The 24,304-nt window shown below is 40.4% G+C and overlaps 1 protein-coding gene across 1 annotated transcript in view; it reads right to left on the bottom strand.

The window, feature by feature from the left end:
- The window catches only part of Fras1 (Fraser extracellular matrix complex subunit 1), a 406,016-nt gene that overhangs the window by 23,716 nt on the left and 357,996 nt on the right, over window positions 1-24,304 (bottom strand). The window contains exons 59-67 of the mRNA XM_010628378.1: window positions 19,095-19,300; window positions 16,749-16,905; window positions 14,611-14,811; window positions 12,277-12,464; window positions 10,952-11,227; window positions 7,997-8,229; window positions 5,837-5,997; window positions 3,784-3,998; window positions 505-655 (exon numbers count right to left, since the gene is read on the bottom strand). Coding sequence (XP_010626680.1) covers window positions 505-655; window positions 3,784-3,998; window positions 5,837-5,997; window positions 7,997-8,229; window positions 10,952-11,227; window positions 12,277-12,464; window positions 14,611-14,811; window positions 16,749-16,905; window positions 19,095-19,300 — 1,788 coding nt within the window. The remainder of the gene's footprint in view (window positions 1-504; window positions 656-3,783; window positions 3,999-5,836; window positions 5,998-7,996; window positions 8,230-10,951; window positions 11,228-12,276; window positions 12,465-14,610; window positions 14,812-16,748; window positions 16,906-19,094; window positions 19,301-24,304) is intronic.

Genomic DNA, 24,304 nt, shown 5'->3' on the forward strand with positions numbered 1-24,304 from the left:
GACAAAACACAAAAAAAAAAAAAAAAAAAAAAAAGAAAAAAAGAAAAAAAAAAAAAGAAAGTCAACGAAAGAGTCAACTGTGCCAAGTGAATAAAGTGGACCGCTTGACATAACTATCAAATGAGTGCTCTTGACATATTTTCCCACTTCCATGTATATGATTTGGAGATTGCTTTCCTTCTTAAACAAGATGAACCACACCATTTGCAACCAGAGTCCCAGGGCACACCCATACTCCAAAAGCACATACACTCGCTGTGCTACTGCTAGACCATCTTGGACCCCGGAGTCATGGAGACCCTCTGCTCTGCACCCTCAACTGCCTGCCTTCCAGTATCAGCAGACAGTGGCAGTGCTCCTGTACGGGAACCACCTCTCTGTACTTTCCCATGTGAGGTGGCCTTCCTCTGGCTTCCGGACAATAGGAAGGCAGCTGCTGTTCAAAATCACCACTTACTGCATCTTGATGCACAGGGGCAGAATAGTGGGGACACCCGGGCGTACCTGTCCTCCAGAGCACTGTGTCATAGAAGAAGGAAAACTCCATCTCTGTGTGGTGCTCCAGGGAGGCCCAGCCGCGGGGAGCTGTCACGTAGATGTAGGACACATAGAGTGGCACATGTACCGTCAAAAATGACTGAGCAGAGTCCCTTACCTGCCGAGGAAACACAGATGCTGACTTTCTCCCAGGATGCAGGGGCATCTGGTTACCACCACAAGTTCAATTTTCACTCACTCAGCCACTCACCTATTCAAGTAATTACTAACCAAGTGCCCTGTGACGCTTTGGAAATAATTTTGAGAAAGCAGCATATCACATTTCCAAGAGAATACTTCTTTCTCAGGGGGTTCCTGTTACTACTATTAATTTGGGTCTATAATATTTATGGTGTATGCAATGAACAAAAAGAGGATGGAAAGAAAATACTGTACAAGCAGCACCTTTCATGGTGAGGCTGACTGTATATGTGTGTGAGTGGGGGAGTTAGTTTATTCATTTTAAAAGTATTTTTTTGTATTCCCTTCCTTAAATATATATCATAAAGCTAACTTATTAAGTATGAAACAATTTTATTTTGTCATTGCCTAACTACTATAATGTATTATGGGACTTGTGCTTTTCTTTGGCTTGACTATACTTTGTAAAGTGTTTCTATTGGTAATGAAGGAAAAGTATTGGTCCACTAATACTTAAGACATCATGACCGGGGGTATAGTACAGGGGGAGAGGGTCTGCTTAGCACTTAGTACTGGGCTCAACCCTAAGGGTGACAAAAGATGCACACATTAAAACAATTTTTTGAAACACGGATTTTGTTTTTGTTTTTTTTGAGATATAGTCTTGTAAAAGTATTCAGGCTGGCCTTGAACTTATGACCCTCTTACTCCAGCTTCCCAAGTAGCAGAGGTTAGAGGCATACACCACACCCAGGACTAAAAGTACTTTATATTCAGTTGCTGGTGATTTAAAATTTGCTGCCAAATTTTTCAAAGGATTACTAATTTCATATTCATTTAAAACCCCTTTTTGACATATCTTGCTCTATTTTCTTTAGAAAATTTTCAAATTTTATCTGGGCCCCACTTAACGTCTGCTCCATAATACAGGTTTTACTAAATATACCTGCCTCAACCTCATAATTGTTGATGTTAAAACTGTAACAATTATCTAGCTGATTAGCCAAGTTTTCTTTTGATTGTTTATTTTCTTTTAGCCCTCATAAGGTAACTTATCAGTCTTTAAGAAGAACAGAAACCCTGACAAATATTTACTATCTACCTATTAAATGCCAGAAATGGTGGGGCACCTCCCCGTGTTCAGCTCATTAGTCCTAACTTCCATTAAGGCACAGAAAGGTTGTGTCTTGTCAAGTCTGTATCTGATAGACAAAGATCTGAACAAGACTTAGGCTCTGTATCGTTTTCTATAACCCATCAGCAGTTTCACTTATTTTTAAAGAAACAAAGCAAAAATTTTTTGATTGGGTCTGTTATTTGAGGGAAGGCTCTAAATTTTTTTAGTTCTTTATATATTCTAGATATTAGTCCTCTGAGAAATAGCTGGTAGAATTTTTTCTCATTCTACAGGTTTTCTTTATATTCCCTTAGTTGTTTCTTTTGATGTGCAGAGTCTTTTTAATTTGGTATGCTCTCATTTGTTGAAAGATAATTTTGAGTCATCTGTAGGAAAACGGACGCATTATGATACCATAATACCAAGTGATACAAATCAGAAACACAATTGCATTGTTTCTCTTATATGAGAAATCCAAAATATAAATAAAGAGAAAAATAAAAGATAATAGGAAGTAGGGAGAATGATTATTCTTAAATGGGAAGGGAAAAGAGATGGAGGAATACATGAGGGAGAGAAGGGAAAGAGATGAAAATATAATTGAAATGGGTTATGTACATGTACCAACTCCCCGCGAGGAATGTAAACACTGGGTCTTACGAATGTGCACCAACTCAAAAAAAAAAGAAAAAAGCAAGCAACAATGAAATACTTCTGCGCATATAATTTTTCTGTATTGGTTTAAACAGTGAGACATACATAAAGGGAACCTTTGTCCTTGGGATTTTTAAGCATATTGTGAACAAAAATGTCCATTGTAGATAGGGAGGGGTGGAGGGGTTGAAGGGAGGGCAGGGGAAGGGGGAAAAAGTGAGAACCAAGATGGATTATATAAAGGGGCAAATTTCCAATGATGAATGTTATTATATTGTATACCTAAAATGTACCAATAAAATTAATTTTTAAAAAATCCAAAAATGTAATGGAAGCAAAATCACGGAGAACAGAGAATACTGATTATTGAGGGGCCAGGAGAGGAGCAGTCATTTTGTTTTGCATTTTCCAGGGACCACAGATTATGCAACTGCAGAAAGAAACAAAATTTAAGAGTACTTTAAACTCCTCAGCAGAGGGCAGCAGTGTACACAAAAACAGGAGGAAGCCAAACAAGGGGTTCATGAAGAAAACAATACGTTTTAAACAAAGATACTTTCCCAAAATAAAGTCCCTCTGCATGTTCCTTTGGTAATGTTAAACCTAATTTGAAACGCAGAAGATCTAATTTTTGGCTTACTCAGAGAGATGTTCAAAATGGGATGGAACCTGCTTTAGAATCAATGTTCCCGAGAGGATGGAAGAGTCTGGTCTAAGCATGTGTCTATTTTTCCAGGGGTTGTCAGTTCCGAATGGACACAAAATCCAACTGTTTTAAACAATGATCTCTTGCTTAGGATAACAGTGTTCTCCTTGTCTTCTCAAAGACAGGAGAGCATACAGATGCTATTTTGACTCATTTCCCTAAGTGAGGAAGAGAACACATCTATATGGCAATAAACTACCATCCTCTCTAAATCTTTTCAGCTTTTTAAAATGTGCATAAAAGGCTGGGATTTGGCTCAGTGGTGCTGCTGCCTGCCTTGCAAGCACAAGGGCCCAAGTTTGATCCCTGGTACCAACAAACAAACAAACAAAATAAAATGTGCACAAAAGGAAGAAACATATATTCCAAGAGAAGTAAATATTAGATTTTTATATAAATCTCTATGTCAGACAGTAATTTTTTTGCACATCCACGTGATTTAGAGGGCCCTGGGGGCCCTCTCTAGCCACAAAATTGAGAGATCTTGAGGGATTTATAAAGAAGACTTCCTTAGTTGCTTGGCCCGGTTCTGGCTGCAAAGTGTTAAGCAAAGAGTTTCAGGAAGAAACAGGGCTGGGGATGGCACCCAGCCATGCACAACCCTGGGATGAGCCCACACTGCACGCACCTGGAAGTCTGCAGTCACGGATCCCCCACACACATCGATGAGCTCAGTCATGTCATAATAGGCGTCAAAGGTCCACACGCAACTCTTCAGGTTCAGGTGTTTGTAGAGCTGGATGGTCTTTAGCTCCCGCACACTGGGGTCAAACTGGAAGGGACGGTCATAGCCAGGACCCAGGGCAGTGCTATCATAGACCATATCATCCAGGAACCCTGCCTCTGCCAGGAAGGAAGGAACAGGAATGGTGACTCAGTCTGTGGATGCCTACAAGCTGGGTGGATCTCTGGACACTAAGAGAACTTTCCATCCAAGACTTTGGATGGAGTGACCATGGCTCGCCACACATGGGCAGAAGGTCGAAAGAGCTTACAAATAGCAAAACTGCTTGCACTATGTGTCAGGGGAGGACTCCAATGAAAGAAGTGGTGACAAAGTGATACCATGAACAAAGACAGCAGAGCCAGGAAAGAAAATGAAGTGCAGCTTTGCCTGTGCACCTGGGCAGTGTGGCTCTGTACATGACAATCAGTCCTGAAGAAATGAACTTACTGTACGCACCATTCATTGGTGAATTATTTTTAAAAACAGCTTTTATGGAAAGCCAACCAACCAACATCTGACTCTTTCCCCTCCTTCCTAAGAGTTCAGGTTCCTGAACTCTTTGGAAAAAAGAGTCTTAATGAATAAATAACTCACTAATGATGCTTGACTCAACCTCACCTGCTATGGGCAAAAACTACTGGATCAAATACTGCAAAGCAAGTGAACTATTCTAAATTAAAGAAGACCTTTATGCAGCAGAGAGCTAAACACAGATATAATTTTAGAATATTAGCAATAAAATTTTCAGAGCTCTAAAAGTGATGACAGTATTTTAAAAGCATTAATGCATTTCTTAGAATGCTTGACACTAGCAACCAGCACTTTGTCCCACGAAGACTAGCCAGTCAACTGACCTCGTTGAACTGAAATGTTCACAAGCAGGGAGAGGTGCAACGCTCCACTCTCTACACACAGCACACTTCTGCTATTAGCTGCATACGTGAACCGATTACATTTTCATGTGTAGCTCAATGAGTCAAGAATAATCGGTACTCAGCTAATTCTACAGTATAAAGACCATCACTACCAAAATGATGCCTAATGAATACAAAAGAGCATACGAATGCATTTCTATCTTCACGAACACTGTTAAATAATTCATCAGTTGTGAAGGGAGGAAATACACATTCACTGTGCACTTGCTAAGGTAAATGGAAAGGGACAGGATTCTTTGCAAAGTGTCTGCTGTGGTGGATACGGAGATGCTCTGTCTCAGCTGTCAGGCCCTTCAGGTCTGCATCAACTGTCAAGTGGCTCCAGCCCAGGTCACGCCTGGGAGGGATAGCCTGTACCCAGTGACTACTGATCAGGGCCTACCAAGGGCTGGCTGTCTGGGCTAAAAGGAGGACGAATCTCACCGGAGTTTCTCACTTGCACTGCAGTGCAGTTTGACTTCTCCTTCTGCCCAATCCTGTTTCCTCTCCTTCCTTTTAATGAGTATTGATCCCCAAAACAGTTACACTCCCAAACTCCACTTCAACTCCTACTTCCAGAGAATCTACGGAACACATGCATGTTAAGTACTGCTATCACGGGCTTTTAGGGCACGAATCCAAAAATGCTCTCTACAGGGGGAAAGGAAGAAACTAAAATTTACCATGGTGGGAACTTGAAACATGTCAGTGAATTGAATCCTCACCTTGATTAGTAGCAATGGATTTCCTCATCTTACAAGAAAGCAGTGGCTCAGGCCAAGTTATTATTATTTATTTTTTTTAGTCATATAGGTAGTGAAATAAGGATTTGAATATGCTGGGTTCCAAAGTCCTTGTTTTTTCCCTATTGGCTTCACTCACTGAGCTGCCTATGTTTAGATGCTTGTGAAGGAGGAAAAACTCATATGCATATTCTGAGGACCACAATACATGAAAAGTAGAGCTCTCTCCACTTAGAAACAACCCCAGGCCCTGCACAGGGCTGCTGTGGGAAAACCGGGACCAAACTTGTCCCTTACCAGAGAGGCCTCTCAGGTCGTGGGTGGTGACAAGATTGGAGCAGACATGCTGGTGCCTGTAGATGGACTCGGATAACAGGAAATGCAAGTTGTGCAGCGGCATGGTGGAGATAAGGGGCAGCATTCCGTCCTGGTGTGGGATCTGCACTGAAATGTGGATCCTAGGGTAGAGAAAGCAGGGATAAATGTTTGGCTGCATGCTGTAACCATCACCAGGGTGCATTTCCTTCTCATCAAAAATTTGTCTTTTCTCCCTAGAAGCTTGCCATGGAAGAGTTCTACCTGGACATGAAGGTATAAATGGACACCAGGGTTGTTTTTCCTGAGATTCTCTAGACTCAAGAATGATAGCAATCAGGAATCACAATGTTTTTTCCTATACAAGAAAAGATAACATCACAACCACAAATTACTTTTAAGCTTCCTTTTGCTTTAAATGGAAGCTCCTCAGGAGCAAAAGCTGAGTGGCTGGCAGAGGCACTGTCCCTTGCTCTGTCTCAGGGAATATCTACAGTAGCTGGGATGGTTGACACATTCAGATTTTTAAAGCATTTGAGTCAAAGAGAAAACACTGACTTGTTAAACTCTATGGGCAATTTTCTGACCAGCCAAATATGTTAGAAATGACAATACCGCCCTCCCTACACTGTGTCTCCCCAACTACAAACAGCCACCTAACCGATCCCTGTAAGTCTCACAAACACCTCACATCCGGGTCTCACTGCTCTCAACCGGCAGCACACTCGCCCTGGGTCTACATCGCTCAGCGCTTTGGTTGCCTTCATACCAGGGTATCTGTAACTTGTTTATATTGGCTGTTGTTTCTTGTATGTCTTAACAGTCTGCTTATCTTGCCTCCCCACCATGAGGACAAGGGCCATTTCCTTCATTTCTTTTGTTTATCCAGTGCATGTAGTATACAATGCTAAATAAAATATGAGCTTCATAAATATTGGTTAAGACTGTAATACAACAGAACTGTACTTATGAGCTGCATTTATTTTCACTGTGCAACTTACATTTTCAGCATGTTTATGGAGGGTGTGTTTTGAGTTTACTTAGCTTGTCTCCATAAGAGACACATTTTAAAGAGGACATGGGAAAGAAAGCAGATGGCCCTTTTCCTAGAAAAAGGTCAGTTGTAACCTGGGTTCTTCTGTTATTGTTCTTTAACAAAAAGAAATCTGAGGAAGAAAAGAATTATTTGTATATTCTCGGGCCCACATTCAAACCCAGTTTTTTTTTCTATGCTAAGGGACCTATTTCTCTGAACTCATTTCTCTGAAGCTACAAACTTAAATTCTAGAAGGTTCAATGAATGTATGGGATGTATGAATTTTCTTTTGCTACACAAAAATGAAATTATTTATCTTCCAAAACCATGGCAGCAAAGGAAAATATAAATCTAGTAACGTATGGCTTTGATAGGGCTACTGTTCACTTGTTCTACAGATACTCAGCAAGTGCCTCTTAGGTACCAAGAAGTACTGAGCTGCGTGGAGAAGACCTTGAATAATCCTAGTCCCTGCCCTTAGGGTTCTGACACCCATATGGTGGACAGAATGAGTGAGGGCAATGCTCTGAAAGGGGAAAAGGGGTACCAAAGGAGCCTCTACATGGAACTGGAGAAGATGGTGAAAATACTCCCAGAAGAAATGCTATGAGCAGGGGAAAAGAGTGAGGTAAGGAAAATAAGGCTAGGAAGATAGACAGGTTGGGCCTTGAGTGACCCTTGGAGAAAATTTTCTATCTTTATGAAGTTATTGGCATATTTTAGGTATATAGTACAGTTACATTCATCACTGGGATCTTGCACCTTTATTGATTTTTATTTTTCCCCATTCCCCAGTCCTCCCTTCACCCCCTCTACCCTTCCCTGTTTACAGAGATATTGTTTCCATGTTTTTCCTTTTCACATATTTTTTTCTTTTCCCTTTTTACCTTTCCCCTACCCCTCCCACTTCCTCCTACTCTTTTAGCCCTTTTTTTCCTGTTATACAATATCAGTTATACATTTTGATCCTTATTTACACTTTAAGTTTTTCACAGGAGAAAACTTTTTGCTAAAGCATTAATTACCACTGTTTTATTTTGCAGAAGCATCGCTCATGAACCTGCCCTACCTAGAAAACTCATCATGAAAGGAGCCACCTGCCTGACCTGTTCGGATGCTCCTTGTGCTTGACGTCCAGGTATTTCAAGGTCGCGATGAAGGACTGAGCCTGGAAGCCTCTAGATGTCCCAGCCACCACTGGAGTGTGACAGATAGCGCTGTCTGTCCCAATGGTAACAATGTTGCTCCTTAAGGGGGTCCCGACATGGCCCACCTTATCCACAGCCTTTGCCACACAGCGTACATGAAACCGCCGGCTGAAGTAAATGCTATCTAGGACCTATAGGAAGAATAAAGCACTTCAGACCTGCACACATCACACAAACACGTCCTTACAGTGTATATGTAGGGTGAATGACACAGTCAACTGTTGGTAAAGTAATCTATTAAAGTCATCCATCCATCCATCCATCTATCCATCCATCCAGCACTGATCTGTCCTTCTGTTTGTTCATTCATTACACCATCATAGACTTTCCACAGTGACCCAGGAACAAGGACCAGAGTATACTTATAGCCGAAGGGGTAAGACAGAAAACGAGCAAATAGATAAGACTTGCAGCAAGAGCCCAAAGATGTCTGGTGACTGTTCAAAGCAGTTTTCTCTGTACACTATGCCTGGCATCATGACTGCTGAACTGCTTTTCAGAACTTCCAGCAGGACTCGTTGGTCTCCAAGCCATTTATGAGTGCATGGGGAAACTGGCTAAGTCCTGGATATAAATTCTTTAATTAAGTTGTCTTCCAGTAAATGCCTCGAGGTCTTTTACTAATAATGATTCTACAGTTTGAAATTGCTTTTCAAGAATGAACATGAGCAGAAAAGGCTATCATCTGGTCAATAATGTTATGAGCTCAGAATCTCCATGCACAATGTAAGTCTCCTGATAAAAAACACATGCTCTTTTCTTCTTATCCAACCAATAAGTAGCTTTTCCCTAATTTTCCCAGTATTGACCAAGATGGGGCACAGATTTGAGCTTTTAGCTCCTAGCCTCCTTACCAGTTGCCTCCCAATAAAGCTTTTTCTTTCCATAAAACCCAGTTTCATAGTACTGGCTTCTATGTGTAGTGTGCCAGGCAGCACTGCCCGTGCTCCACAGTAATGACACCCGGATGCAGAGGAGAGGTGCTTCTCTCCAGAAGTTTGTATTTCTCTTTCTTTCCTGCTGATTCCCCCACTCTGTAAGGGTCATAGTAACATGCAGGCTTGAAGCAGAGAATTTAATCTCTGGCACCTGCCAGACTTTCTACAAATTTCTCACATTTCCAGACACACAGAAGCAAAAAGAGGGCTTAATAACTCAATCTTTGCAAAGGAAATGGAGATTGCCAAGACTCCCCAAGTTATGCATGCACACACAGAGGGATGTATACAAGAAAAATTAATTAGTAGTTCTGTGTGCCTTAGACTTCCCACAAAGCAAACATACAAATGTATAAATTCTTCCCATGAAAACAATTTTCACTGGAGTTGATTAAAAATTAAAGAATATTTTCCCATTGAACTTTTTTAATTAGCTGCCAACTCTTTATTTATTTATATGTAGACTTAGTCCAGAAGGGGTTTGAGGCATCTTACAAAAATGCATATAACATAATGGTACTAAATAAATCATTGAATAAAGTTAAAGCAAAAGAAACTGGATTTAAGGTATTAGGTCACCAATACCCCTGCAAGAAGAAAAACTTTAGTCACAGAATCATGCATTTGGGGCCTGTAAAAATGTATCTTTGGCTCATGTATATAAATACACAGAATTAGGTAATTATGAAACAACAAGCTGTTAAGTCTTGCCAATTTAATTTGCCAATAACAGAGAAAATGATTTAAATTTGAGCTGGTTATATTGCAATTCTAGCCTTTCTGAATAAACTTCGCCAAAGTCAATGGATGCAAGTGGCCCTACACTGCCTCCGCGTCCCTCTGGTCTTTGTCTAACAGCTTTCTTCTGCTTTTATCTCATTCAACTTATCCCAGTAACAACAAACTGTGGGTCCAGTAGGAGAATCTAGAGAAATTCAGTCTGAAAGAGCTCTCTAACTTCCAAAACCAATCTGTGAACTAATTTCAATCAAAAATCACTGAATGATTGATTGCTATCTGCCAGATACTGTACTGAGCCCAAATCCCAGCCGCGTTCACACCGGCTATGGAAGACGTGTGCAGTGAGCAGGATCACAGTAGTGACTGGCTCCTGAGGCTGGGAAACATCACTACTTCTGGCTTTCTGATAGGGTGAGGGGTGGCAGTCTGGTCTCCAAGCTCTTCCAGGCTAGTAACTGACTTAGGAATTTCTTTTCATGTCCTCCCAGGAGACTTTGCAAATTGCTGATCACTCAATAGGTATTCCATTTTTTCATTTAAAAATTGGTTCCTACTATGGGCCATCAATATGCCAGTACTTTGGAATATAAAATGTGGTAAAATTTTAATCTATTCCCTTAATGAGTTTATATCTGAATACTTACTGAATGATTTAAAATATGTGAAAAGGATAGTGATCACTTACTGGTACCTTCCTGGAATCTTGGACTTACTTTATCTTTTAGAGATCACATTTGTCAATGACTCTGTCCAGGGCTAAGCTAAAGGAATATTATTTTGTTCATCGGGAGGTTGAGACAGAGTGGTCAAGTAACCTTTTACACCATGTATATAAAAGTAGGCAGCTTCACAGATTTGTAAAACAAGGTTTTCTGACTGCTAGCTTAGTTCTCTTTCCATTATTTCTATTACCTTTCCTTATAGATAATAATAATAATAATTTTTAAAACTATGTATGTCCCTCCTAATTTGTTTTACTCCAGATGCCACATATGGACCTTAAGGATTCTGATGGAGTCAGAGAAACAAAGCACGAGGCGCTGGCCAGGAATGTAGCTCAGTGGCACTGAGCCTGCCTGGCAAACAGAAGGTCCTGAGTTTGATCTCCAGTACTAGAAAAAAGAACAAGGCCTGTTCTCTCCCTCCTCAGCCCCGTGCAGCCACCTAGACCTACCATGTGGTTGACACTGGTGAACGGTGTGCTGTCAGTGACAGTCTCAAAGGGAGACCGGGCCCCGTTGCCATCAGTGGGGGCGGCCACCTCCCAGCTGAACTGTATGGATGTCTGGTTGATGCCAGCCTCACCACAGTGCTCCTTCATGATGGCAAATCTGGGGAAGTGTGGGTCACAGGGAGTGACACAGACCAGAGGGTAACCTGGAGACGGGGCTTTCTTGACTCCTTCCTTGGTAACCTCTTCTACATGATCATAGTCAGCAAGAGTGACAACCTGAGAAAGAACAACACATTTTCAGGCCAGATTGGGTACCAGGAGGACTTAGAACAGAGCTCGTTCCCCAACACCCCCAGTCCCTTAGCTTCCAGGGACTCTTTAGGAAACTATATCAGAAGGTTTTACAATTCCTCATCAGGCATACCCAAAAGATACTGTAGCTCTTTATCATGGGGCAAATCCTTCTAGTGCCAGGTTCAGAGCTTTATTATTATTATCCATGCCAGAATCAGAGCCCCAACACTTATTTTCCTGTCCAGTGGAACTGAAGCTGTATCATGAGGAGCAGTTGCTACTTTAAGCTTGCATGGAATTGTTAATGGTATGCAGTAACACATTTGCTAAAATAAGAGTAAATAAAGATGGTATATTTCTTCCATGGTCAAATAAGACACATTTATAAATAATGTTTTTTTTAATAGAGCAGAGACTAGTAACAGGAGGTTAGGTGTTTGCTCTGACCGTTCCCCCTGCCATGCGTTAGGTGTCTCCTGGTAGTTTCCAGATATTTTCCCCCTAATTGTAAAGTCAGCATGTTCACTCTGTTCATCCCAAACTGGGAACTATGGGACCGTGTTGCTGCATTTCCTTAATTCTGTGTGCTAAATATGTAGGAGGACAGACATGGAGTAGTTTTACTTCTTTACTTTTCAAGGTCTTCACCAAAACAGCGAGAAGAGAAATTATGTTGGGCTTCCTGTCTCTGTTAGACTAAAGTATCAACGTGGTTTGCTTTCAGTCTCATTTGAGAATAAGGCTTCTGCCCTGTGGCACTACTGGCTTCTTTTTGTTGTTGGGGGCTATCCTGTGCATTGCAGGATTCAGCAGTATACCTGGCTCCTACCCACTGGATGATCATAGTGTGGCATTTGGGACAACTGGAAATGTTTCCAGATATTGCCCATTGACTTTTGAAGGGACAAAGTGGGGGCAAGATTGTCCTGAGAGCCACTGCGTCAGAACAATGAAGAAGCAGTACACTGCATGTCCCACTCCTCTCCAGTTCCCATCCACTGTTGGCTGAGACTTTGGGTCAAGTAACTCACGATGGGTGGTGCTGGCAGGATGAGACTCCCTGCTGCCTCCTGGTCTAGAATTGTCACTGTGGCAGTGGTCACATCCCCAAGAACCGCCTCCACTGGGTCATCAGGGCCAAGAACTAGAGAGAAAGATTCGTGCCATTCCCGGTCTTCATTGGACAGGATCTCGACTTTAAAATACATATGGTCCACACCTTTGCAAAGGACAGAACAAAACAAGAGCAAAGCCTCAGTAGGGGACATACCCAAGAGTGTGTGTGTTGGCACTGCCCACGTGTCATGTGAAAAGACGTCCCTTTCTTCTAGAGGTTTTCTATAAATACAGTGACCGGTAATCATTTTAGCTATATCTCAAGTGAGGAATCTGTTTTACAGAATAAATTCCACCTGTGGCAGAGGCTCAGTACTGCTGACTTACTGTTCAATACCACATGAGGATTAATGGCCCCTGCCTAACACTAGCTGGCAGTAATAAAAATCTATGATCCAAAATACACTTTCTCACGGTTACAAGTTTTTTTGCTTTTTTCCCCCTTTACAGTTATGCATGAGCTCCTGGGTCACTATAGAAGGCCCACACACCCAGATACCCTTCAAATATAGCTCAAGGCTATTTAACCAGGCCAGGGTCCACAGAGGTTGTGAAGTAGAGGGTTAGTGGTTGGAAGGAGAAAGGTATAATGCTTAGAAACCCCCTTCCTTGATGTACAATGACTTTCTGAGGGCGTGAACATCCCTGCTTGTAAGGTAGGTACCCTTCTTCCTGTCCTACAGATAATCTGAGCTAGGGTGCTTACAGACCTAGCTTTCCCCTAGATCCTTATACAGAAAAGGAAAAAGTAAAGACACTGGAAAGAGAGGTCCTTCTGCAGATGTGAAAGAAGGGCTCCACTTTTCCATCTACTAGACACAAAGGGATGGAGCTGAAACCCCTGAAAAGCTCCATGGAGGTATGATAGATATAGGGGGACCCCCAGGCCCAGCCTCCATCATTTCTTACTTTTTCCATTCACTTGTCAAGACATTCCTGAAAAGTACCAATACTGTTGTTCATCACTGGTTACATCAAAAATGGTCCCAGTATCCATATCAGACTTTTCAGAAATTTCTTCAGAAATTTCTGTGATAAAACTAGCAAACATTCAACCCTTACCTATCCCTCATCATATTAATACATCAGATAGTATAAAGCTGGTGTGGCCTGACTCACATTTTTCTCTCTTCTTCAATTTGTCTCTATATTTCTCTCTGGGATAAACCTTTCTTGGAAAGCCTGTAACAGGGTATCTTGTTTCCTAGTAGATGTGAAACCACTTGAACATAGGATTGTTCCTCTCACAATGTGCTGTGCCCAAAGGACCTGGCACAGTGCTTTGCACCAATGTTTGTTGAATGATGTATATACGTTTTTGAACCAAGTGTTCTTTTTTCCCCCATTAAGTGTTTTGGTACATGTAAAGCAAAAAATACAGTTACACTTATCATTGGGATCTTGTACCTTTACAGGATATATCTTGGTTCTTATTTTTTTCTCCATTCCCCTGCCTTCCCTTTACTCCCTTTAACCTTCTGTATTTACAAAGATTTTGTTTCCATTTTTTCCTTTTTTCATATTTTTTTCCTCTTATTTCCAATTCCCCTCCTCTTCCCACTCCTCCTTTAGCCATTTTCTTCCTATTTCACACTATCAATTATACCACTTGAACCTTATTTACACTTTTAGTTTTTCACACCAGAGAAACTATTTGGTATTTACTCAAATGTGTCCTATTTATTTCACGTAGAGTATAGCCTCAATGTGCATCCATTTAGCTATAAATGTCTCTAGTTTCTCATTCTTTATGGCTGAGTAGTATTCCATTTTATAGAAAAAAACACATCTTCTTTATCCAATCTCCAGTTGATGGGCATTTGGGCTGTTTCCAAGTTTTAGCTATTATAAACTGCGCCTCTATAAACCTGGGTGTGCATATGTCACTGTGGTATGATTCTTTTAATTCTTTGGGGAAGACACCCAGCAGGGGAATAGGGACAGCAGGGTCAAATGGGACTTCCAATCCTACAAACCAAGTGTTCTTATCACTCAAATAAACCAATAGGGTAACAAAAAATCCTTTTAAACCAAAATACTCAACACGTTCTGCAGTTTGAGACTTATTTTTTCCATTTTCACTAATTAAAAAGGTTACCTATCATCTCAAATATGTGCTCAATAAATATTTTATATGATTAGAACTACAGTTTTCTTTTGTTTCTCTGCTTTCTCCTTTCTTCAAATACAAGCTATCAAGCTCTCTATTGAGAAAAGGCATAGATTGGAACTGGCATTACTGGAATTACCAGGACTGAATTTCAAGACTCGGCTCTTCGGGTAATAATCCACACCAGACTGGGCAGACCCATCCCGGGTGCTACAGCGGACCCTGGAGGTCCTATTCTGGTCTCCTCTGCGGATCACCTTGATGTTCAGAACTGCAATGGCATCTGGCCCCACAGGTTCCCGGACTTGGTATGCAGCTTCTTCAAACTCAATGGTGGGAGCTGAGGAAACAGGGAAATAAGAGCGATCATGAACAGCATGCAAGAGACAGTCCCCTGAACATACAATGGGAACAACAAGGGGGAACTATTCCTGTAAGTTAATAACACCCAGGCAAAATGGCTTGTGGTCATAACAACCAATCAGCATGTACTCTTAAGCAATGCTTTGGAAAAGGGAATTTATTCGTGGTCTTGTAGGATTTATTTCTCATCTTGCTTATTAAAAACAATATAATGAGGGAGATATTTAGAGAGACTTTGAAATACACGATGTCATTGTTTCCATCTTGGCATTACAGTTCGCTGAATGTTTTAAAATCTGCATAATTTATCAAGGGACTGAGATACAATAGGTACTTGATAAATATTTATTGGTTGATTTTATGAATTGATTTTTGTGAGCTATGAATTTCTAAGGTCTGCAATTTATCTCATCTATATATTACTTGAGTTTACCAAATCCATCTTTTTTTTTGGTCTCTGGATACCCACTCCCAGGGTTCCTATCTCCTTGACCCTCAGCTTTTCTTAATTCCTCACAGATTATTTAGCGGAGTATGGTTAGTTTGAGGATCTGGCTACAATGATAACTCAGGAACACAAATCTTCCTAGTGCAGTCTGGTTTGAGGCACTACTGTCACTAATAATGTTTGTGCTAGTTTTTACTAAGAAATTTGAAAATTTCTACCTCCATGAGAAAGGATGAGATGGGGTAGAAGTAGAGAGAGAGGTGAAAAGATGGTAAATTTGAGAATAGTTACAAATTTTATTCCATTTTTAGTATATGCACTGCAGAAATTTCTCATCGCTACATTTCTCTCTCTCTCAGAAAATCAAGTCTTCCTAACTATAGAAGATAATCCTCAGTGGAGACATCAGTTTCCTTTACTAATGCTCTGAGAAACATCAGGACTTTGCTGGAACAGTGTAGATTTATTACCTCTGAGCCTCAATCACTGGGTCTTCTAGGTGCCTGGGAGAGACTCACTTTGAGATCTGAAGCTGTCTACTTGCATAAAGTACTTATTCAGTGTCAAGGCCAACTTTTTAAATTTTATACAACTTTCAAGCCAGTTCTTGATACTTCATTAGGAACCCAAGAGTCTCACCACTTCTCAGGGTAATTAAAAGTGCAGATTCTAGAACAGGAAAAAATCAGCTTCCCATCCAGTTTTGCTGTTTATAGCTGTGTGACTAAGAGTGCAAATTAAACAACTTTGCCAAAGCCCTGTTTCTTCACATATAATATAGGGAGAAGTACACCTACTGCATCATGTTAAGTGAAGTAAGATAATACACTTAGGATGTACAACAAATATTTGATAGAAATCAGATATTATTATTCATAACACTATTACATATTCACTTTAAGGTATCTTTAAGATACCTATTTTAGTAAAACAGTGATGTCTCAGGTTGAAATAGATTTAGTTTCCTCTAATGCCTGGGTCACTCTTTGCTAACACCTGACTATGAAATTTAGGCTTTTTTTTTTAGGTTAATTTGTCAGATCAATTAGAAGAAAGTTGAGAAATTACTTTTCTAGGAAGGTAACAGTGCTTTAAATCAGTGCATTGTATTCAATTGATTCTGAGTGTATCTCCAATTCTGTTCCTGACCTGTAATATCTTATGTGTTTTTTTACTCTCTGTCTGTCTTAAAATTTCTGTGCTTTCTTTTAACCATACTTGTTCCTCATCTCTTGGCAACGTGGTAGGGAATGAGATTTAAAATATTTATGAGCTCACTAGAGTGCTGTATAGGTGATCACTTGCTGCAAACATTTTCTATAAATATTCAGAGATTATTAATAACACTTTTATATATAACAATTTTATAACTTTCATTTTCAAAATAGTAATCATTACATTACTAATAAAATATCAGCTTATGTCCCATCAACTTAAGAGTAAGCAAAGGCCACTTCCTCTGTTACCATCCTCATCGTTGGATATGGTGATGGTGGCCATGTTATTCCTCCCAACTCTCGCTCCACTCCAGTGGTTCCCAAGAGGGTGGCCGAGGTGGACCCTGAACTGCTCCTCAGGCTCAAACATGGAGTCATCATGGACGTAGACAGTGCAGTTCTTCACCTAGAGCCAATGGCACAAGACCAACTCTTTGACACAATAGATCAATAACTTGCTTGGTTTTCCTAGAAAGTTATTTTTCCTCTTTGAATCAACCAAAGAGTTAACATAAATTCAGAAGGGTCAAGCTAGTTCCATTCATAAAATACAACATTTAATAGTTTATGTCATGCATGGTGGTAGCAGCACATGCCTATAATCCTGACACTCAGAAGGTGAAGACAGGAGGATTGCTGTGAGTTCCAGGCCAGCCTGCACTACATAGACAGATCTTGTCTCAAAAAAAGAAAAAAATAACAAAATCTGACAGCTCATGTGTGAATGGGGCCAACCTATATGACAAGAGTTGGATTGTAAGAATATTTGAAACCATTTTGAATTATTAATGATTAGTTATGAAAAGCAGAATCAGTAAAATAGCCCATTAAAAATCACCTGCAGAACACCTATATGCATCCCCACATGTTATCTATCTGAACATGTTACAAAAGTAGTCTTTTCATGATGGGGATTCAATATATGCTAGACCTCCTGGAAAGATGAGGAACATTTCCTTTGCTTTGTAAAAATTGAATAATCTTATAAGGAACAAAGAAAGCCTTTGAGTTACCTTTTTTGTTTTTTTGGTACGAGGTATTGAGCTTGGGACCTTGCGCTAACAAAGCAGGCAGCGGAACCACCAAGCTAAATCCCCAGCCCTTGAGTTACCTTTTAATGGCAAAGAATTTTCAACTCTGCTGCCAAATAGAATCTCATCTGAAAAGTGCTGAGGACAAAAAGCTTGAGAACACAACCCAAATCCCCACTTGATGGAACAAAATTGAGTGTTTTGCAAACTGAGGATTCTCTACTGAGGGTTGTTATTTTGAGAAAAGATAATATGGCACCACAATATTTTAGAGAGACGGCAGCCTCAATAGTAGAGTCGTGTGATATGAAGTGGGATATTTTTAGTTACAGCATGTTAAATCCATACCCTGCTTTATTAAAGGATATGTAGACAGAGAGAAATGCCATTTGCGTGCGTCCTGAGTCATTTCAAATGGTAAGCAGACTTCGCAGTGAATATTGATATGTATCTTGTTATCCTGCTTTTAAGTCCCTGAAGGATCTTCTTTTTTCTTAGAACATCTTTTCTACAGTAAGAATTCTTTATGGAATGCACGAATTTAGTAGTGAATGTTCAGATTCTTTTTAGGAAGAAGACCTATTAGTAATTGATAAGCTTCAAAGACATGCTTAGCAAGCCAAAGAAAATGGAGATTCCAAATTGTGCTTAGGAATGATGACAGATTTTCGTGTGGGTAACACAGACTATTAGGCTGTAATTTTTATTTTTGATAAATTAAAAACTATCTCAATAGGCAGAGAATCTTCTTTTAAACTGAAAACAAATATAGACTTGTAGACACAAAGCTGAAGGGTGTATCTGCATTATTAAACATGCTTCAGTCTGCCACCAGAAAAATCCGAATTAAATATATAAGTAGGGCCAGGCTTTGTGATCCATGACTGTGTAAAACTCATGAGAGTCCCAAAGAAGAAAGCTGTCATGTTTTTAATAGTAAAGATGAACAGAGGACAAATATGGAGTGCTCTATAATGGTAAAATCAAAATGTTAAGCTCCATAACAACTAATTATGAGAAAACATTTGATAAATTTGTGGTAAAATTGAAGTCTTTTGTTCAAATAAGAAGACAATGGCTAAAGGTAATAGATAAGTGACAGGTTTTGGCCCTGAGCATATATCTCACTTGGGTCTAGAGGGCAGGTAGCCTAGCTAGGGGCAGAAAGAGGTTCTGTCACCGGTCACTCGGACTCATCACTTGTTGCTTTTGTGGTCTTCTGCTTTGCCATGAACTATCTCTCCTCTACAATGATCCTCTGCAGTGCCACCTTGCCCTGGAGCCAGCCAACCATGGACTGAAAACTCAACAAATGTGGTCCTAATAAACCTTTCTTCCCTTAACTTTGGGTGTCGGGTATTTTGTCTCAGCAATGAGAAAAGTAACTAAGACAGTCTCTAAGTTGCCCAAAGCGCTGTCCTCCTGCCTCAGCCTCCCAAAGTACTGGAATGGCAGCTGTGTGCCACCACCCAACAGAGCTTGTTTAATTTACTCACTATGACAAAAAAAAAGGGTGACAAGGAAGAAGAGAATTCACTCTTTCAGCCCCCACAAGTCCACTTACCTTTTCCCCTTTCAAAAACGTAATTCTCGAAGAGTCTGCGTTTCTCCTCTCCTCAAAATCTGCCATGACCTGGGCAGAGTGGCTCTGTGTGTAGCACCTCACTGAGGACTCGTAGCTCAAGTCTCCGCTCCGGATGATAGGAACATGAAGGACACCTTCCTTCTCCTTTACTAGAAGTAGATCCTTGGCAAACTGCATGCTTGGCACTGGGCAAGCAGATGGAGAGACGGAGACATTGTGAGTGGGAAACAAGAGGGGGTCCGAGCCCCTGTTAAAGCCACCAACACAGGCCAACCAATCACAGGTGTGAGGTTGATTTCAAGGTGTGGTTATTGTTCCCAGGACAGGAAACTGCTCTCACTTTGAGTATGATTCCAATAAAACAGAATAAATCAACTTTTCACCTGTCTACCTTACAAAATGCAGCCCCCACCCCAAATGCAGGCAGGGAACAGGGGAAGAAATGGAGGAGGTGTAAGAAAAACTGCCACAGTGACCTGAGTACTCAAAAGGTTCTCTTTCCTCCTGAGGCCCCAGGCAGAAAGACAGTGGGGAAAGTCTGATGACAATGGCTTTGGTTCTGGGGCCGGGGAGGGAAAAAGAGAGGGAGGGACATCCACCAAGAGAAAAGAGCAGCTCTGCTGCAGGGATCCCTGGCGTTTGCTTCCACATTTTACTTTCAAATGAATCCAAGGGTCTGGATATTTTTTTCTGGATTTTCCTACTAAATTTAAAAATAGCAACAAATAAGAGTAGAGAGAAAATGCACATAGTTCAAGGCTATTTGGATCCAACAAAACACATGCACAGCCTGAATTTGGCCAGTAGGCCCTTGGTCTGTGACCCTGGCTACAGGGTTATCTCATATTTTTTAACTTACAACTTTGACTTGAGAAAGGTATCGTAGCCAAACTATAGTTAAAAACAAGGACTCTGGAGTAATCAGGCCTGAATTTCCATCTCTAATACTTATTAACTCAGCAAATCGCTAAGACTCTCTCAACTTGGGTTTTTTCCCATATTTAAATTGAAGATTTTACCATCTCACAGAATTGTTGAGAGGTCTGGATTTAATGAGATGATATATTCATGCATTAAACTGAACATAGTATCTGGATTATAGGAGGCCCTCTCAGATTTTAGTAGGAAATAATATGTTTTATATTTGTCCCCTAGCTTCAGGCCTCTCAATATGAAGCATTCTTTTTTTTCCCTCTTTACTTCCTATAGCGCCTACTGTTATGCTCTGCATGAAGACATTTCCTGAGGCCCAACATTTTGTTGACTGCTGGTTGTGAATTTTTTTTACAAACAATGCAAAGAGACATATATCAAAGCCTCCCGAGGTGGAATTAGTCTTTAGAGCCATAGGAAAGCAACCCTAGAGCTGTAATCACCTATTTCCTGGCTGCCTGCTGGATGTGCCTTGCCAAACCTGAAAAGAAGGAACAGGATGGGATGCGGTGAGCCCCTCTTCGCTCTGCAAGCGCAGGGAGCCCTGCTGGCTGCCACCACCCTAGTCAGAACTGTGGGCTCCAGAACAAAAGCCATCCCATCTTCTGAACCACTGGTTACCAGGTATTGCTTAAGAAAAGGTCCAAAGACATTCTTAAAAGACCACTGCTCTTAAAGGAAAATGATGTCTTCAGTATAAAGGCCTGCACATTGGTCAGGTAGCTGTCTGTCCTCTAGTAAAATGGTCTGCACTCTTAAACGGTAGGCGTCAGTGACATCACTCAGCACTCCTCTTGGTCTGGGAGGACAGCAGGAAGCTTGTTGCCAGGGAAAAAGCAAAACAAGCAAAGAAACTCTTCTGTTTCTGGCAGACTTCTGAGGCTCCGGGTTGGTTTTACTTGCTGGCCTGGCATGTATCAGTCAGATGCAAAAGTTCAGGGCTAATGTGGTAATGTTTAGGTTTTCTCATGCATGCATGAATCAACCCTCAATTCCTCTTGAGCTATAAAAGCTACATGTTTTCTTTAACAAGATGCTCACTCTTATTTCTATCCTTTTACTGCAGTGAGAGAGAGGAAGAGAGACAGAGAAAGGGGGGGGAAGGAGACGGGGAAGAGGGAGAGAGAGGGGAAGAGGGGCAAAGAGAAGGGGTGGGAGAGAGAGAGAGAGCAGGAGAGGGAGGAAATGAATAAATGAATGAACAAATACAGAACAACAGGGTAAGCGTGTGGCCAAATTTCTGCACACCAAGCTTGTGTAGAGCAAGCACTGTGATGAGAGCTGGCACATATATTAATGTCATTTCTCAATCCTACAGGGGAGTACAATTCTGACGAAGAGGTAGCACTGGCCAAAGTAGAAGATCCCTCCAACTGCAGAGCCCCTCTCTCTTTACACTGATGTAATACCTAAAAATACAAAACCTTAAAGGTGTGTGAGTTGGCACTGGGTACAATGTGCTTGCTGCCAGCACCCCTGGGCACCTTCATTGCCCACAGCCAGTTTACAGTTACCTTTTGGTTTGTGTTAAGACTTGCATCCAGAAACACACTGCGGGATTCTGCTCTCCATGATTCTATAACCCACCAAGGCTGAGCATCAATTTTAGGCATGGAAAGGGTTCTATAAATAGTGCAGTGCCGCTAATCTCCTTTGTGACAAAGTGGATATAAATGCTAATGTCTGGAATGTGATGGGCTCCTTCCCACAACAGATAGGCGGGGATTTAGGGCACTAGTTATTTAGAGTCAGTGAGTAGAGACACCCCATCATATGCACAGGGTAGTGCTGTGGCAGCTACTCAGGCTTGCTTGACATGTTCAGTTAGCATTACTCAAGCCAATGTTAGAGTCTAATTTCAGGTACCAGAGTGGAAGAGGGAGGTGAAAACCAGGAAAATGTTCTGAAATGCACTACTTAGATCATTTAACAGCCAGAAATCAGCCCTGTAGAAAACATGGAAGGACCTAACTTAACTACAGAAGGCTGCAAGTTCACTTTCTAAGAATCCTGAGTGATGGTTAACATTGCTATATAGAGAGCAGTGACTGGCTCAAGCTGTAAGACAAAAAGTCAGCATGCTAGGACTGTTCACTAAAAGACTGGACTTAGATGGAAGAACCTGAGTCCAACACTGATTCCTTTGCCTCCCCATCATTTAACCTTATACAAATTATTGAACCTCGGTATTACAAGTTGAAGAACTGTGGTGAAGATCAGGGTAATGTCTATCAGACCTTTGTAGCCTAGAATGCACCAGACATGAATTCAATAAAACTATTATTTTGAAGAAAGACAACCAACAGAATGAAGCACTAAATACTACACTGGGTTACTGAATTTCTTTCCCTAAACTCTTGACTGAAAATATATAGTAGCCTCTCCAAAAGATGAGAAGTATGTTGTCTAGTATATTTATTTTCCAAGTTTGCAACCCCAAATACCTTTCAGTAAAATACCAAGAAAAGTTTGAACAGCATTGACTGTGTTGATCAGAGGGCAATGAGGAATGCATGTATGTGTTCCTGAAACTGCATGGCTTAGCATCATAAATTATAGATGTGTCAGGAAGAAAAAAAATTAACATTCAGTAAAATCTAATGTGCACCGGAGACTACAGTAAGTACTTTTACATATACTATTTAATTTAATCCTTACAACAACCTTGTAAAGTAGATATTTTCATTATTTATAGATGAACAATATGAAATTTAGTAATTTTCAATCTAAAGCGAGAGAACTAGGATGTGGTGAAACTGTGCTTACATTCTACAACATCCAACTTTGTACTCACTTTCTATTTTGTCAAAGGGAAAGTCACTACCCATTTCTATTTATTTATTGTAGTACCAGGGATCAAACTCAGGACTTTGTGCTAGTCAGGCAGGTGCAGCGCCACTGAGCTACATCCCCGGCCTCTACCTTTTCTTTTTTAAAGTGAGAGAAACTAATTTCTTTCATGTTTTTCCTTTACAAAGGAAAGAAGTATGCCATGGCTGATACTACCACAGCAATAAAATGCAAGAAGAATGCACTTAAGAGTAAAAAATTCCTGTGATATAAATAGTGTATTGTTATGATTTACTTCTGGTTAAAAAGTTACCATGTTGTAAATTACAGACAGAAGTGTAAAACTTAAAGCTATAAAATTTCTGGAAGAAAACAGAAAATCCTTGTAAACTTGGGCTAGCAAAGGTTTCTTAGATACAACACAAAAAGTGTGATTGTTGATAGAAAAATTGATTAAGCAGGGCTACTTCAAAATGAAAAACTGCTGTGCTTTGAAAAACATTGTTAAAAGGAACAAAAAGATAAGCAGAAGACGAGGATAAAATATTTGTAACACACAAATCTGTGTCTAGAATGTACAACAAATGCAGTAACAGAGAAAAAAACTCAATTAAAATTGGGAAAATATTTGAGCAATACTTTACCAAAAATAGATAAATGGGTGGCAAAAGTACATGAAAATGTCTCAGTATATTTACTGGGCAAATTGTGTCATTATATTCCTACCAAAATATTTTCCAAAAATCACAAAAAACTGACAATACCAAACATTCACTTACTATATGATCAAGCAACCCTACCTGTTAAATATTTATCTCAAGTGAAATGACTAACCACATTACACAAAAACCTGCACGGAAATGTTACAGGTACTCCAGTCATCACTGATAAAACCTTGGAAGAACCCAAATATCATGTACCAGGTGACCTCCACACAGTGGAAACTACGCAGTGGCAAATGGAATGAATGGTCACATATGCAACAATATGGGTGACTCTCAGATGCCTTTATGGATGTTAAAGAAATCAGAGCAAAATGACACATATTACACAATTCCATTTAAGTGACATCCTAGAAAAGGTGAAACTTTAGACAGAAAACAGATACATGGATTTCAGGGCTTGGGTTTTGGGAGAGTCTGACTTCAAAGAGGCACAAGAGAATCTATGGGCTGTGGTAACTGTTCGACATCTTTATTATGGTGGAGAGCAATCACTGTATGCAGCTTTCAAAACTCAGAGAACTCTATGTGAAAAAAGGTGACCTTTCATTTATGTAAATTATGCCTTGGCTAACCTGGTTCCATAATAAGATACATGTGTGTCTGTCTACACACACACACATATATATAAGTATACATACAAATATATATGAATACATTTTTTTCTCCCAAAGGACACACATGTGAACATGCACCTGTACACAAACACACACACACACACACACACACACACACACACACACA

Source organism: Fukomys damarensis, unplaced genomic scaffold, assembly GCF_012274545.1.
Source record: "Fukomys damarensis isolate Sample0158 unplaced genomic scaffold, DMR_v1.0_HiC HiC_scaffold_32, whole genome shotgun sequence".
Lineage (NCBI taxonomy): Eukaryota > Metazoa > Chordata > Mammalia > Rodentia > Bathyergidae > Fukomys > Fukomys damarensis.